The sequence below is a fragment of the Dreissena polymorpha genome, chromosome 7 (assembly GCF_020536995.1).
Source record: "Dreissena polymorpha isolate Duluth1 chromosome 7, UMN_Dpol_1.0, whole genome shotgun sequence".
NCBI classification, from domain to species: Eukaryota; Metazoa; Mollusca; class Bivalvia; order Myida; family Dreissenidae; genus Dreissena; species Dreissena polymorpha.
This window is the reverse complement of record NC_068361.1, coordinates 77,975,645-77,990,695: the sequence shown is the minus strand read 5'-3', so window position 1 is coordinate 77,990,695 and position 15,051 is coordinate 77,975,645. Positions and strand designations below refer to the sequence as shown.

The 15,051-nt window shown below is 34.2% G+C and overlaps 1 protein-coding gene across 3 annotated transcripts in view; it reads left to right on the top strand.

The window, feature by feature from the left end:
* Nucleotides 1-1,319: 1,319 nt before the first annotated feature.
* Nucleotides 1,320-15,051, top strand: part of LOC127837703 (coiled-coil domain-containing protein 180-like) — a 62,718-nt gene continuing 48,986 nt past the window's right edge. For all 3 annotated transcript variants that reach the window (XM_052364980.1, XM_052364979.1, XM_052364978.1), the window contains exons 1-11: nt 1,320-1,417; nt 1,614-1,758; nt 3,610-3,712; nt 4,113-4,206; nt 6,325-6,413; nt 7,047-7,156; nt 8,434-8,538; nt 9,948-10,082; nt 10,932-11,027; nt 13,159-13,322; nt 14,842-14,961. In XM_052364980.1, coding sequence (XP_052220940.1) covers nt 1,690-1,758; nt 3,610-3,712; nt 4,113-4,206; nt 6,325-6,413; nt 7,047-7,156; nt 8,434-8,538; nt 9,948-10,082; nt 10,932-11,027; nt 13,159-13,322; nt 14,842-14,961 — 1,085 coding nt within the window. In that variant the 5' untranslated portion in view covers nt 1,320-1,417; nt 1,614-1,689. The remainder of the gene's footprint in view (nt 1,418-1,613; nt 1,759-3,609; nt 3,713-4,112; nt 4,207-6,324; nt 6,414-7,046; nt 7,157-8,433; nt 8,539-9,947; nt 10,083-10,931; nt 11,028-13,158; nt 13,323-14,841; nt 14,962-15,051) is intronic.

Genomic DNA, 15,051 nt, shown 5'->3' with positions numbered 1-15,051 from the left:
GTAGATGTTATTATATTCGTTTGCTGCGACAGCGCATTTCTTTTTTATTCTGGCCGTTCCGCCTACGAATAGGTAAATGAAGGCGTTGTTCAAACCTGACGTCACCAGTCACGCGCTTTTAAGTAAGACCTTGTTATTAACACGTATACTTGTATCATGGTAAACAATGTGAAGCTAATTTGGTAGTCGTTTTTTAAATTTTCAAAGTATTTCGAAGTATTTTTTGTTTATTACCGTTATACATCGGTTCACATTCAGAAACCACTATGTCGAGTTCTGATACGTTTACCTGAGATGGCGTAATATGAGTTGTTTAATATCTTCGTAACACAATAACAAAAATTGTTTAGGTACCGATAAAAACGAGTATGTGAATAATAATTTGATTGCAAACATGTTTAAAGCTTTGTAAAATTTAAACAAGAAAACTTCATCTTCAGATCTTCTCTTTGTATTGCAAACTTATAAATGTGTATTTCATCGTATTGCAAACTTAAAAAAGTATATGTATGTGTTTGTGGTTATTGTATATACGTCTTTTTATCAAACTCACCTCTACAATTATGATGTGAGTTTAATACAATATATGTAAAGCGTGAAATGAATAATTGCATGTCACATAAAACGTCATCTAAAATTTACACTTATTTAGAAAAAATGTAAATATTTTATTCAACCAAGAAATGTGTGAAGGCTAGCACAGCATGCAGTGTCCATGCTTCACATTTCTATAATTGTGTTAATACCTGAAATTCTAAATAGACTTACATTTCTGACATCCACTGACGACTCAGAATATCAAATGGGGAAGATGTTAATTCTTCAATCTACATATTCATATTCAGTACATATTAATATGTAATACGACATTCGTTCGATACGTTGATTTGTTCAAAGACTTTATTTGGTAGAATCCATGTACTCGTATGGGATAGTGTTCACAACCCCAAAATTGTTAATTTACCGATTTTTTATCTATAACCTGGTAAATTATTTCGCTGTGAGTTCATATATGTTATTTGAGATTGATATCTATTTCTGTCAGATTCAGATGATCAGATGGTCCGTGAATGCCAGGTTTCGATGACAAAAAGCTTATGAATGTATATCATGTTTAGTCAAAATAAATTGAATGAGTTGGTTGTTAAGTCAATAATTATTACCCTGTCAAATCAGGCCTTCATCACTCTAGATCAGAAGACGATTTATTGCAAAAACATAAATTACGAAGGTTCCGGAGATACATGTATCAATATTTTTGCCTTCGTATGACTTTGTTGAAATTGTGTGTAACCTGCAATCGTTACTGTTCGTCGTAGGTTTTAACCAACGGGCACTTGTTGTTGTGGAAACGAGTCAAAATGGCGATTTACATGTAAAATTACAAACGTAAATGGAAGTAAACGGCTCTTAAAATGTAAACTATCTGTGGAATGACAACTATTGAAAATTTAAGTCTCATAAACGTTTAATCGTTAATTCACTGTATTTATGATTTACCAAATGCGTTACATTTTTTGTCAATTAGAATGCTAGTGCAATAATTTAAAAAAAAATTCGATGACTTTATCATAGTTATTCATTTGCTTAACATTTGCGCTGGTTTCTTTCAGTGATGTTCAACTCACCGTAAAGCTCTCAAGTTTTATACTGTTAATGTTTGAAGTGTGAGACGTGAACATTCTCACAATGGCTGAAACAAAATCAATGAGAGTTGTCCCAAGTGGCAAGATTTACCGACAGATGTTTGAAGCACAGGTAATATTTTACTTAAATTTCAAACTTAAATATTATCCTCAGATTACTGTGTATCTAGCAGTTAAGGTAAGAAGTAAAAGAATTTTAGAATTCATGCAAACAATGCAGCAATAAATGATTTACCTTCAAAGCTTTATTTAATTCCTGTTAAATCCATGTAAAAATTTAAAGCGTGTTTAAACCATGTAAACCCAATAGTTTCATACACACTTGCAATTATATCCACTACACAAGTTGTTTACCTGGTATCTAGATGACACATCTGGAAAGAGATGTGTCAAGATCGCGGTGGTGTAGTGGATGAGGTGTCCGCCTAGCGATCGGGAGTTTGTGGGTTTGCTCCGTACTCTGGGAGCGTTCTCATTATCTCCTTCATAAACACCAAGTACTGGTTCTTCTCAGGAAACGGACTCGATAATGTCCCTCTGCCTATAATACCCTAAAGAGCGGTTGGCAGTAATCAGAGATAGATTGATAGAGATAGCACACAATTGTAATATGCATAACACCAACTAAAATTAAAAATTTGATTCACTAAACTTTAAAAAAATTTGATATGATAAATGTTCAATCAGAACAGGGGTATTCCCACTGAGGCACTGCTCTTATGGTAAAATCTACAATGATTTCATGCAACTGTTTCTGAAAATCAAGAGAATGTGAAAGTACTTTCTTTTAAGTGTTGTGTTACCACTACAGTAATGCAGGCATCAGCTTCTTTTTGCAATTTATGTGGAAATTTAATGAAGAGGAACAATGAAATGAATGGAATATGGATACATTTTGTTTATTTTAGTTGAAGATTTTGAAACGCAATTATGCCTGATTTTCCTCATATTTGGTTGTACTTGTGTTTATTAGCTCGACTGTTTTCGGAGAAAAGCCGAGGTATTGTCAGCTAGCTGTCCGCGTCGTGCTAAAACCTTTACATTTTGTTAAGGTTTTGAACATTGGCTCTTAAATCAATGTGCTTCAACTTACAACTTTGAAACTTCACATGTAGCTGCACCTTGATGAGTTCTACATGCCACTAGGTCAAAGGTCATGGTCACTGTGACCTCTAAAAAAATAAATAAATTCTGACAAGCTTTCATTTATTAAAAACTGCACCCGCAGCCGTGCGTAGAACCCGTTATGCGGTGCTCTTGTTTTCAAGCGTAATAAAGTGAAATAAAATACTCGGAGAAATTGTGTGTGATATTATCACTAGAGCTGTGTTCTTAATGTAAACAAGATGATCAATATCAGGAGATGCTTAATATCAGGGAATTGTACAATATAATATGTTTTTGATGACATTATATTTCTAACAACAACATAAAACAGAAAATTATTTAAACCCATGTCCATCAAAAATAATTCAGTGCATTCTAAAATGGCATCAGTTATAATAAAAAAGTTAAGTTTTTTCACTTGTTTGTTTTAAATATACATTTAATCATGCATATTTGAAACTTGTTTGATGCAAATATTATGTTTATTTTACAGTATGCTTGATATAAACATAGTATACCCACCTAATTTACTTTAAAAATATATTTATTAAGTGGCACAATCAAATAATTAATGCTGCACTGTAACTTGGGATGCTTTTCCATCACGAGTATACCTGGGCATTTTTTTTGCTTGATTTTAGTATATAATTTGTGCTGTTATTAGCATTGAATTTTAGATGGTGGAATTTTCCATTTTCAGAAACAGGGATAATCATGATTTTTTTAAGCACATTTCCAAAATCTGTACTTGCAAAGTCTGTAATTTATCTGTATTAACTGATACACATTTATGACTTTGCAGTACTTTCATTTTTACTTACTCTACCATATTTCAATCTCATTCTTTTAATTATAGGTTCAACTAAATCGTAGCCTGACAAAGATCCAGCGAGATTCCACCACTGTTACAAAGTCCTCCCAGCTGGGTGCAAGTGTTCCGGTTGTTCATCTGACAAAGGGTATGATCCTACAGTTCATTTCTGATGCCATGTAGAAATTGGAAACCATAATACTGATTTGGAAAATTGAATTATGAAAATAAAAGATATACATATTTAGGAAAAGATCTACGATCATGAATTGTACAGGACGCTGCTAAATAGCGGCATGGTTGAAACTGGGCAACTCATGGAACATTTTCTTATACATTGCTACAGCAAATAGAAGTAATTTCTTAGTCTTATTCTTGCAATTAAGGTATTAAAGCAGTCTTTATTTATCATTTACTAAAAAAATTAATTTATAAGATATTACACTTTCTGTGTTTGTCTTCCTTTTTCTTTTATGTCTGTGGCAAGTAAAGTGAATATTAAAGCCAATCAGCTATAAATAAGGTATAAATGTAAGTGAAAATTTCAGATGACATTGAACATGGGCTCCTGGATGAAAGGCAGCGTACCTGGGCTGATGGCTTCCCAAATGATCCCTTCACTGAGAACCCTGTGGCCTACAAGTAAGTGCCAGTCAGACAATGCGCAATCTGTCAGACAATCAGATTTATGTGTTATAAATAATGCTGGTAGCATGCATGGCTACCTGCATTTTAAAATTCATAAAACTGTGAAGATGCGTATTTATTCAACCAGATTACATAAGAATGTACTGAATATTGTCAACAAATTTTTTAAATATAGTTGGGATACATCACTGGAAGGGTGTGCGTGTTTAATCATCAAAGTGGTGTTTACCCTTAATAACTTTAGAAAAATATATTTTACGGAACTTCTTACAGTGGAACCCCTCTAAACCGGACAATCCCGGGACTGACAGGAAATTCCAGGTTAGAGAGGATTCCGGTTTAGAGAGTACATTGACTATTTTACTTTCAGAAAGTCAATTACATAGCCTAATGTGGAAAAAACACTTTCAGCAAATTTGAATAGTTTATTTACATATATCAGCAATTTCAGCCACAACATAAATTAAACAGTGCACCCTGAAAAACAAACTATTTTATACATGCATGCAGTTGTTAAGTGAATTTACTTTCTTCGCACGATATCCTCGATCGTTGATTTTCCTACCCCATATTTCTCTGACAGTATCGTTACTGTAGGTTTAGGGAACATCTCTGACTCTTTTAATCAATTTGATTTCGTCTTGAAGAGACAATGACACGCGCATTCGCTTGAAAGGAGGTTCGAACATTTTTAGTCTTAGTTATCTTAATTAACAATTTCAATATCTACATCAATATCTTAATGCAACTGCTTCAATAACTCTACAAATCACCATTTTATATTACACTAAATTAGCAATTGTAATAAAATTAAATAGCATTAAGATTATTAAAATTTAGCACGGCTTCCTACATCAAAAACAAAACACACTAAAGAACTCTATGTTTGTTATCAGTAATTATAATCAGTTTTATCACCACCATTGATCGATATGTACATGTTTGTCACAGGACAAGTATTTTGTAATTGTTTTGCGATTTTTACAGTTTGCAATTTTTTTGACCACCTTTATTAATTTCACGCGTCTTTAATCCGCTGTTCACAACTTTTTTACACTAGGTCTAAGGTGCAATAAACCGGCCCTGAGCGGTTTAGAGAGGTCCAATTATGTATGGAATGACCCAATTTTGATCCAAAGAATGATCGGTATTCGGAATTGAAGGGATTCCGGTCTTGAGGAGATATTTTACGCATGGTTTTATAGGGGGAAAAATGGGACTGGACAATTTGTTCGGTTTAGAGAGGATTCCAGTATAGAGAGGATCCGGTTTAGAGGGTTTCCACTGTATATTGACATCAAAATCTTTTTCTGCTGTATGTCGATTCTTTCTTCAGACTTGCTTATGGTATAGTGGTTAAAGGTCAGAGTTACTGAAAATACAGGAAAGGGTTTCTGGTCAATAATTGAACAGTAACTCAAGATAGTATAATGAAACATCAAACATCTGACTTGTCATCAAACTTAATACATAAATATCTTTTTTAGAATACATTAAGGATTACATATATGGTGGGTGGGTCATTAAAAAAGTTTCCACCGGATCACATGGGTAAGCATTTATCTGTTTAATGACCTTATACATTATAATGAGACATCACATTTGCATAGGGTTTGGGGTTGGGTAGAGAGATTGCTAGGTTAGAGTTACTAAAAATAAATGTAAAATGAAAATGTAGATATTCAATTTCCATTAAATAACTAAAAATTATTTAAACTTTAACAAAATTCGAATTGATGGAAACTACATTTTTTTATTATTTTTATATGCATATCTGTTGACAGGGTGTATTGTGGGTGTACTTTGGCAGATGGATGGGCGGTTTGGCTGGCAGCTTATTTGTTTTTCTGGAAATGGTTTTTTTAACATAAAATGGGGGCCAAATTCAAAAGCCAGCTGAATCGCAAAAGGCTCTTTAGAGTTATTGCCCTTTATTTATGTAACAAATGTAGAATTTACCAAACGAATATGACATCTCATGGGGTCAATCTTTTTAGACGGGCATATTTTTTCGTCCATGACCTTGTCCTTGACAAAGAGATGTTTGTGCTTTTGTCCATGGCAATTGTATTCATGTGTGTACAAAAGTAATATTTCCTTATCCTTACACAGGCAGTATGCTGAGTACATTGGTTCCCAGATGAAGGAACCAGTAAGCTCCATTGAGGGCAGGGAAGTGAGAGGACTGCCTGATGTTGTTGGTATGTTCTGAATTTGACTTTTATGCTCCCAGATCGAATAATTGGGGGTATATTCTTTTTGGCCTGTTTGTCTGTCTGTCTGTCTGTCTGTCTGTCATTCTGTGGTTAAACTTTTGCAATAACTTTGCAATATAGAAGATATTAACTTGGCATGCATGTGTATCTCATGGATCTGCACATTTTGAGTGGTGAAAGGTCAAGGTCATCCTTCAAGGTTAAAGGAGAAATATATTGCTTCAAAGCGGCGCAGTAGGGGGCATTGTGTTTCTGACCAACACATTTCTTGTTTACCATGTTTGGGGAAAAGTAGCTTAGTACAATTGGAAAATTTACAGCATGAAGTAACTGTAATCATCAAATGTACAGTTTGGAATCAATGAATAACAATTAAACAATACATATGATTTTAATTTAACACTGAAAGTGTAATGAATACCTTATCAATTTATGCTGCGCCATGTTCATTATAATATTTGTGTGTCATTTTCTTTTAATAAAAGATGGAATTATATTACCTCCAAATTTAATTGCATTTTAAAATTATGCAGAGATGTTTCTATGAAGATTTTATATGGGCAAGTCACATGATGTATAATGGTATATACCACTGTTACTTGTTAATGTGATTTACAGTGGCTGCCAAGGACAAGTCAAATATAATTGAGCGTATAGCGGCCAGCCGTAAGGAGAGACATGAGTCTACCGTGGATGAGATGCAACAGGAGTTGAGTCTGATCAACGCTGTAAGCTGCTTAACCCGTAACCAATCGGATACACACTTTGAGACATTTTATGTCTCTTAGAAAAAGAAATACAATTCAAGACCTTTCTTACTAAAATTCAAGTAGTAAAGGCTTCAATTTCTACCATAGGGTACTGATGAGCAGCAAACGGAATAAAACCTGAACAGACTGCAATGTACTTGCAGGCTGATCTGGTTTTATGCTCATTGTTTCATATATATTAGCCATTTTCACTTTGCTTCTGAGTGGGAAATGATTTAAACTTCAACTACACTGCTTGTTATTTACAATGAGACCATGGTGCTCAAAATATTTAAGGCGTTCAGTTTAAAAGTCGAACCCCACAGTATTTTTAGCTCGGCTGTCAACTTTGAAACTTCACATGTAGCTGCACCTTGATGAGTTCTACATGCCACACCCATTTTTGGGTCACTAGGTCAAAGGTCAAGGTCACTGTGACCTCTAAAAAAAACAACAACAAACTTTTCTTCTGACAAGCTTTCATTTATTCAAAACTGCACCCGCAGCTGATCGTTGGCACCCACTATGCAGTGCTCTTGCTTAAGTATTTAACCTAATCAAAAAATCTTTGTAAGGGAAATCTTATTGCTCAAAATAATAAAAGTTTCTGATGAAATAATCATTATTTTCCTTCATTTGAACTTTTGCGATTTTAGCATGAATTAATTTTTTTATACAGCGGGCTTAATATTCTGTAGGTGCAAGGCAATTTAAATAGTTTAATCATTGGCTTGCCTTTTGAACTTTAAATTATGGGAACAGTTCTTAGCTTGGTCAATGGTAAACTTTTTTCAAATATTCCAAACATACATTATACATTATATATCTGGTAAAAATTTAAGGACAAACTTATTGGAAATAATGTGCTGGTTATAGATAATTATTAACTGAAATCAATAACAGGGGCTGAGTGGCTGGCCCATGTAATTTTGTCACCTTACAGGTTTCCATTTTCAAACCCCATAAAATATTTTTTTCTTTGTATAATGTTTGTTTAGATTATACAAAATGCTGAAACTAGTGCAGTAATAATATTATGGAAGTCCATATTCAGCAAGTAAAGGACAGCAAGTAAACGAGAAAATAAACAGTGTTGACCAAGAAATGTATATAAAATATGATGTTGTTTATAGATTATCATCAATCAAAAGCCATTAAACAACAATAAGTGTTTGTAATAATTGTTGTTTTTATATTTTAAAATTGATTTGCATTTTGAGTGCCTCTACTTGAAGCCTGTTTGTTACGTATTTCAGGAGATGGAGCCCCGCATTTCTGAGGCCTGTTCTGGTCTCCTGCAAAGACTTGAGGAAGATGATAAGGAGATAGCAAGGAAACTTGCCCGCATAGAGACAGATAAGGTTAGTTGATAAGGAGATAGCAAGGAAACTTGCCTGCATAAGGACCGATAAGGTTGGTTGATAAGGAGATAGCAAGGAAACTTGCCCACATAGAGACAGATAAGGTTGGTTGTTAATAAAAATAACCATAAATTTTTATAGAAGAGGGGGGGGGGCATTTTTTTTTTAATTAATAAATTACGATTGAAATGACCTTGATGTAAGTAAGAATGAAATTGCTCATAACCACTTCAAATTTAAAAATTATCACTAAATGGGTTTTTTTAAGTTTAAAAGAATCATTTTTGCATATCCTCTGAAAATACAGTCCACTCTTGTTATCTCGAAGTTGGCGGGAACAAGAAAAAATATCAAGATAACGAGAGTTCGAGGTATCCGATTAGGGGTTTTCAAATAAAAAATGAGACAAAAATTTACCTTGTTTTAACATCTAAATACCTGCTCAGTGGTCTAACTAAAGCCGTCACCGTGTGGCATAATATTCTCTACTACCCTATATATTACCTAATATATACACGTTTTTACAAGGCATGATTAATTTTGCTATTTAAATGCTTAAAATGACGTTTTCAGTTTAACAGAATTGCATGAACACGTGCGGTTATAATTTTTCTAAACTGTCGAGTAAACATCTGGTAATGTTGCTATTTAAAGTTATGATGCAATTGATGTCCAATCAAGACAAGGGTTTTTCATCTGAACATGCGTTAATCACGTTCCGGAATACTGAACTGTACATGTACATTTAGTAGTTTGAAATGCAAAGTTCAATTGATTTATAGTACAGCATCAATTAAAAATGAAAAGCTTTTTTGAGTCTTGTCTTTATTATCATGATAATGACTGTTGGAGTTCAATGATAGAACAACATTCTGCAAATTTCCAACGGTTTATATACGCAAAAATATAACTCATGCATTTTGAAATGTTGTTTGTAAAATCAAATAGTCTTTCGGCATACTGTGTATTAATTGCAGTTAATTGATGTTAAAGTGACAGTTAAAGTGACAGGCCTTACTCAAGTGTTAATGGCTAACGACATTACACACGTGTGATCAATGATGCAATTTAACGGATCAATTTTCTATGGCACAGTATCAGGAGCAGCCGGGCCAAGTGGGAAGGTGAAGTATCAAAGAAAAAATTCTCACCTTTTGCCGACACTAAAACACTTCGAGATAAACTGCAGTAAATACATGTAAAATCGGGACTCGGGACAAAATTTTATATCGAGATATTGAATTCTTCGACATAACGAAAATCGAGATATGAGATGTTTATTTATATAGATAAAGAAGGAAAGAAGTTGGGGCATTGAGCTTACTTTGACATATCGAAAATATCGAGATATCCGATGTCGAGATAACAAGAGTGGACTGTAGTTACATATTGTATTCCTATATTTTCAGGATCTACTTTCGTTTTCTCTCAACGCTCTCAACAATCTCTGGGCGGACATACAGGCGCATTCCGAGCAGCGTCAATCTTGGATCGTCTCCCTTGATGACTCTCTGAAGAAGGTGGAAGACGACCGGATGGAAATGGTGAGCTTGTGATTGTGTACTTGGCAATCTATGCTATGATATTGACTGATCAATCAGTTTGATGGTCGATCTGTAAGTTGGCATTACATGTTGTACGTTTTGAAGCAAACTTTTTCTGACTATCTAAAGCTATTAAATTGAAACTTAAAACTGTTATTCCATGCTTTTTCTGTGGTTTATAGGGAAAAAATATCAGTGAATTAAAAACAATAATGCACTGCTTCAAACAGTGAACAATAACAAATAATTTTAACTGTTTTACTGGGCATTGACATCTTTTTTGTCAACACTATGTTATTTCAAGAAATTATCCAGTTTACCTCTTTTATTTTGATAATTGATATGCGCCACTCACTAACAATATCAATTTCTCAGATCACTGGAGAAATAAAATTGTTGATCTTCCAAAACCTACTAATTCCTCTGTAATTGCCATAAGGTGTACATGTCACAAATGCTTTTTCATCCCAGTGACCCTCACACTCTTAAGATATTTTCCCTTGAACATAGGTGACAGAGCCATGGAGGAGTTTTTATCACATTAGGGGCCAAATATTTAGTGTTTTTTTTAAGTCAATGTTTCATATAGTTTTTATTGCGTGAAAATATGTGTTCTTTTTTTGTGCCACTATCTCCTGCAGCACAAGAGATGTATCTCTCCTGTATCTCCTGTATCATTTGTACAAAAGATATCTTTAGAGATAAAGCAAATTTAAAATTTACTGGACCGAAAGTCCAGCATTTTTATTAATCAACTGGCTTTCAACCATTTGTATTGGAAATCTATTTTTGTATTTGTGTGAAGCATTGTCATTAAACTGTGCAAACAAGCATCGTAATGTATTGCAGATTCGTCAAGTGTTCAAGGACTATGCAAAGACGCTGGAAAAGATTGCTCACATCCTGGCCCCTGATCTACAAAGGTTCCTTGACAAGGAGTCACAGGTACAAATTTATCAGGCCCCTAGAGGGCCTTTTTTTTGCTGTAAGTGTATTTACAAATTTGAGGTCCTCCCATGCCTAACGCTGCCTAATGTGAGGACTGCAAGTGTGTCCCAACACTCCTATGTATTGAATTTACTACACCTATGAAATTAGGTAAATGTTTTTGAATTATAGTTGCAATGACAAGCTATTTTAATTCGTTACTGAAAGATTTTCAATGTTGGTGTGATCTGGTGTTGTGGGGGTTAAGCCGCAATACCTGAAGGAAACCCAACCTGTCTGGTATTGTGACCACCAACGAAACTCACATGCTTCCAGAAATCGGGATTTAACCTGGGTCTCTTAGGTCAGAAGCACATGTGCCAAACACTTTTTAGCAGAGGCCTTATATACCAGTAAGGCTTTTATCCCGTAAAGAACTTCTTTGATGCAATTCGCTCCCTAGCCCCTTGCATGCTAAAATAGCATTGGTCTGCCTTAATGAACATTGTGTTACACAGTTAATTGAAGTTTTTGAAAAAGTGTTATGACTAAATCGCAACCTTTTTGTTACTATCTGTATGTCCATTCATTTCCATTGAATCGTTCACATGTCATTTATTTAAAGGGACCTTTTCACAGATTTTGGCATGCATTGAAGTTTGTCATTGAATGGTTGAAATTGATAAATTGGAACTAAATAGCTAAAGTAAAAAAACAAGAATAAAATTATAGAAAAATAAGTCATCCTCAACTGGACTGAAAACACTGCCATCTGTGCTTATATAGAGAGTGGTGTATTCTAAACTTTATACATGTATAAGCAATCCTCGTAATGTAAAAAATATAATGATAACAACAAAACTCCAAATCATTCAATCGCTTAGTGTTGAAACGCTTAATAATTTTCAGGTTTTCAAAAGATGCATATATTCAGAGCTCCAGATAAGGATTTAGTCTAAAGGGTATTTTACCCCCTGATATATGCGCTTTGTTACATACTGGGCCGATTTTTAATGCTTTTTTTTTCAATGCGTAAATATGCAGATACGCCTCTTATCTGGAGCTCTGCGTATATTAGATATTTTAAATCATGGTACATTAAATGCTCAGAATTCATGTTTCCAGGCAAATATCATATCTACATCGAACATTGCAAATCTAAAACATTTTTTCTCAATTTTGTCCATGTACCAAAATGTGAAATGGTCCCTTGAAGGAACATGTTATTACAATATTTCTATTTGATTTGAGCTGTAAAAATTTGTTAGAAATTTAAATTTATCGTTAGATTTTTCATAAGACGGCGCACAGACTTAACAGTTGCTGGAGCCTTAACTAATATAATAGTGTGGTGCATACATGTACATTTGTGGATGAGAAATGAGAATTATCAATCTTGACACTAAATTTTGAAACTTTAAAAAACAACCAAAACATATGTTATTATTTTCTGTATATTTGATTTAATAAGAGTGTAATCAATTATTTTATAAAATGGAAATGAGCGTAAGGTCTTTTTTAACAAATGCTTTTAAAATTTCGAAGAAAATCATTATTTTAGTTAATATCATCGGAAAGTGGTTTCTATACATGTAGCTTGATGTTGCAACCTCAGCAAAATAACTTAACGTGATAGGTGAAAAAGGTGAGTGGCCAATTAAAACGTTTAAAAAGTTATATTACACAAGTTAAGATGAAAATATTTATAAGGGTTATATTACCAAGGGAACAAGTTGTTACATGAGATAATAGTATTAAATTACATTCTAAATATATCATAATAAGTATTATTTTTTTCAGAATATGACCTAGCATTGATTTTTTTTCCTTGACTAACTGAACAGTTTGTTGTGGCTGCATGAAAACATATTGTTCTACAGCTAAATACAAACATGGTGTTTTCACATGCCTTTCTCTTTCTACAGCTGATAAACCAGACTGTTCTTATGCTTAAGACTAACTTAATGGTGTGTTTTCACAATCATTTCTTTGCCTAGTTAAGTGAAAAAACGACTTGGTGTGAAGGCCAAAGACAATCTCAGTGTTGTGTTTGCATATTTGTCTTTTAACTACAGGTGATATACCAGACTCTTCTTAGGCCAGAGACAAACTTAATGCTGTGTTTTCATATTTGTTTCTCTGCCAACAGATGATTAACCAGACTGTGCTCAGTAACAGGCGAGCTTATGGGGACCTTTACGTGCGACTGATGTCTAGCGACATTGAGAGGGAGCGTGCCCAGAACAATGTCTGGCGTCGTAGAGTGGATGACTGGAAAATCCTGAAAACTGAGCTGGCAATTGAACAATTCAGGTTTGTTGGAGACAACACTATGTGAATCTATGTTTGCTTTAAACATATTCATTTTAGCATGATATCATCAAAAGCCTAAGGCTTATTGAAACACTATTGAGTCCATTTCCTGGGTAGAACCAGTAATTGGTGTCTTTTTTGCGGTGTGTGTGTGTCTAAAGAACACTTCCAAAATGGGGATCGAACCCATGGCCTCCTGGTCGCTAGGTGAACACCCAGAGCTCCAGATAACTTTTCTGAGTAATTGGGTAAATACCCACTACTTTTGAGTTCAATTGGGTATTTTCATTTTTGATTGGGTACAAAAAAGTCAGTACACACTACTCTAATTGACAATTGGTTTTTTTTGTATTAAAATTGGGTCTTTTCATTGTCTTAAATTATCATATGCTTACCTGAATGAGCTGGTTAAGTTCCACTCCTAATTGATTAGTTTCAGAGATCTTGTGTAATTATGTAGATGTATCCATAATATACAGTCTAAATTTAAAAAAAGTTCGACAATTTTTTCCACCAGTGTCTTACAATGTAAGCACTGTCAGCGCTTGCCTCCGATACAATATCGTCAAAAAATGGTTGCACTATAATTTCCTCTTCTGATTTTGTGTTGCTCGCGGTTAAATAACTTAAAGTGATATTATGCGCATTTTTCACTGTTGAATTGAGCTGAAAAGAAGTAACAGGACAAAAGAGTTACTTAAAATGTGGTTATTGACCAATTATCTACAACTTATCTTGTTGTTTATAAAAACATTATATATTATATTCGATATTGTACATGACTGTCCCAGTCCCCTAAGCCGAAATAATCCGTAAAACAAAATTGTGTCTTTGTGTCGTATAAACGAATCTGCACTAAAACTAAATTTAGATTCACATGGTACATCGAATCATTTCTGTCGTCAGTTGTCTAAACGAAAGTACAGTTGATATTCAAATGCATTATTTTTCTCTTTCCGGGATATTGTTTAAGTATGTTGATGCTGCATTAACAAATATAAGTGTATATGCAATGAAAACATCAAAAATAAACAACGGTTGCAATAGACACCTATAAACATAGCATGATATACTGTTCGATGCGCATAATATCACTTTAAAATTGAGTTCTTTGTGCCTGGGATACGATATTTCCCTTTTTACGGCCTCGATGTTTCGACATTTTCACAACAATAACACGTAATTACATAGACACTTTCTTCCGTACATATTATTGTGCTGAATAGGACCGCGTATTTCCGGGACAGATTTACTCATTACGCAGAGAAAAAATAAGATATGCGTAATTGGCAATTTCAATTGGGTTTCGGTACGCAGAGTTTCATTTTTCTATGCGTAATCGGCAATTTTACATTGGGTATTTACGCAAATACGCACCTTATCTGTAGCTCTGACACCATATCCACTCCACCATGTGACCTGCCATGTTTATGCCATTTTATATATTTTTTGTTCTCATCAATTCTCACTGTATAAACAATTACTTTTACCTTTGATAGATCGTTTGCTGCGTTTTCAGGACATTTATGGAGGCTGATAGAGTTGTCTCCCCTGTGGAAGTACAGAAGCAGCTCACCTACATGCTCAAAGAGCAGGAAATCCTGAACCAGAAACGCCTTGAGCTTGTCAATCAATTGAGGTAGGAGTACTACTCTCCCTTTGAAGATTTTCAGTGACTTTTTATGCCCACCTATGAAGAAGGTTGCCTATGGGAGTCACACTGCCTTTC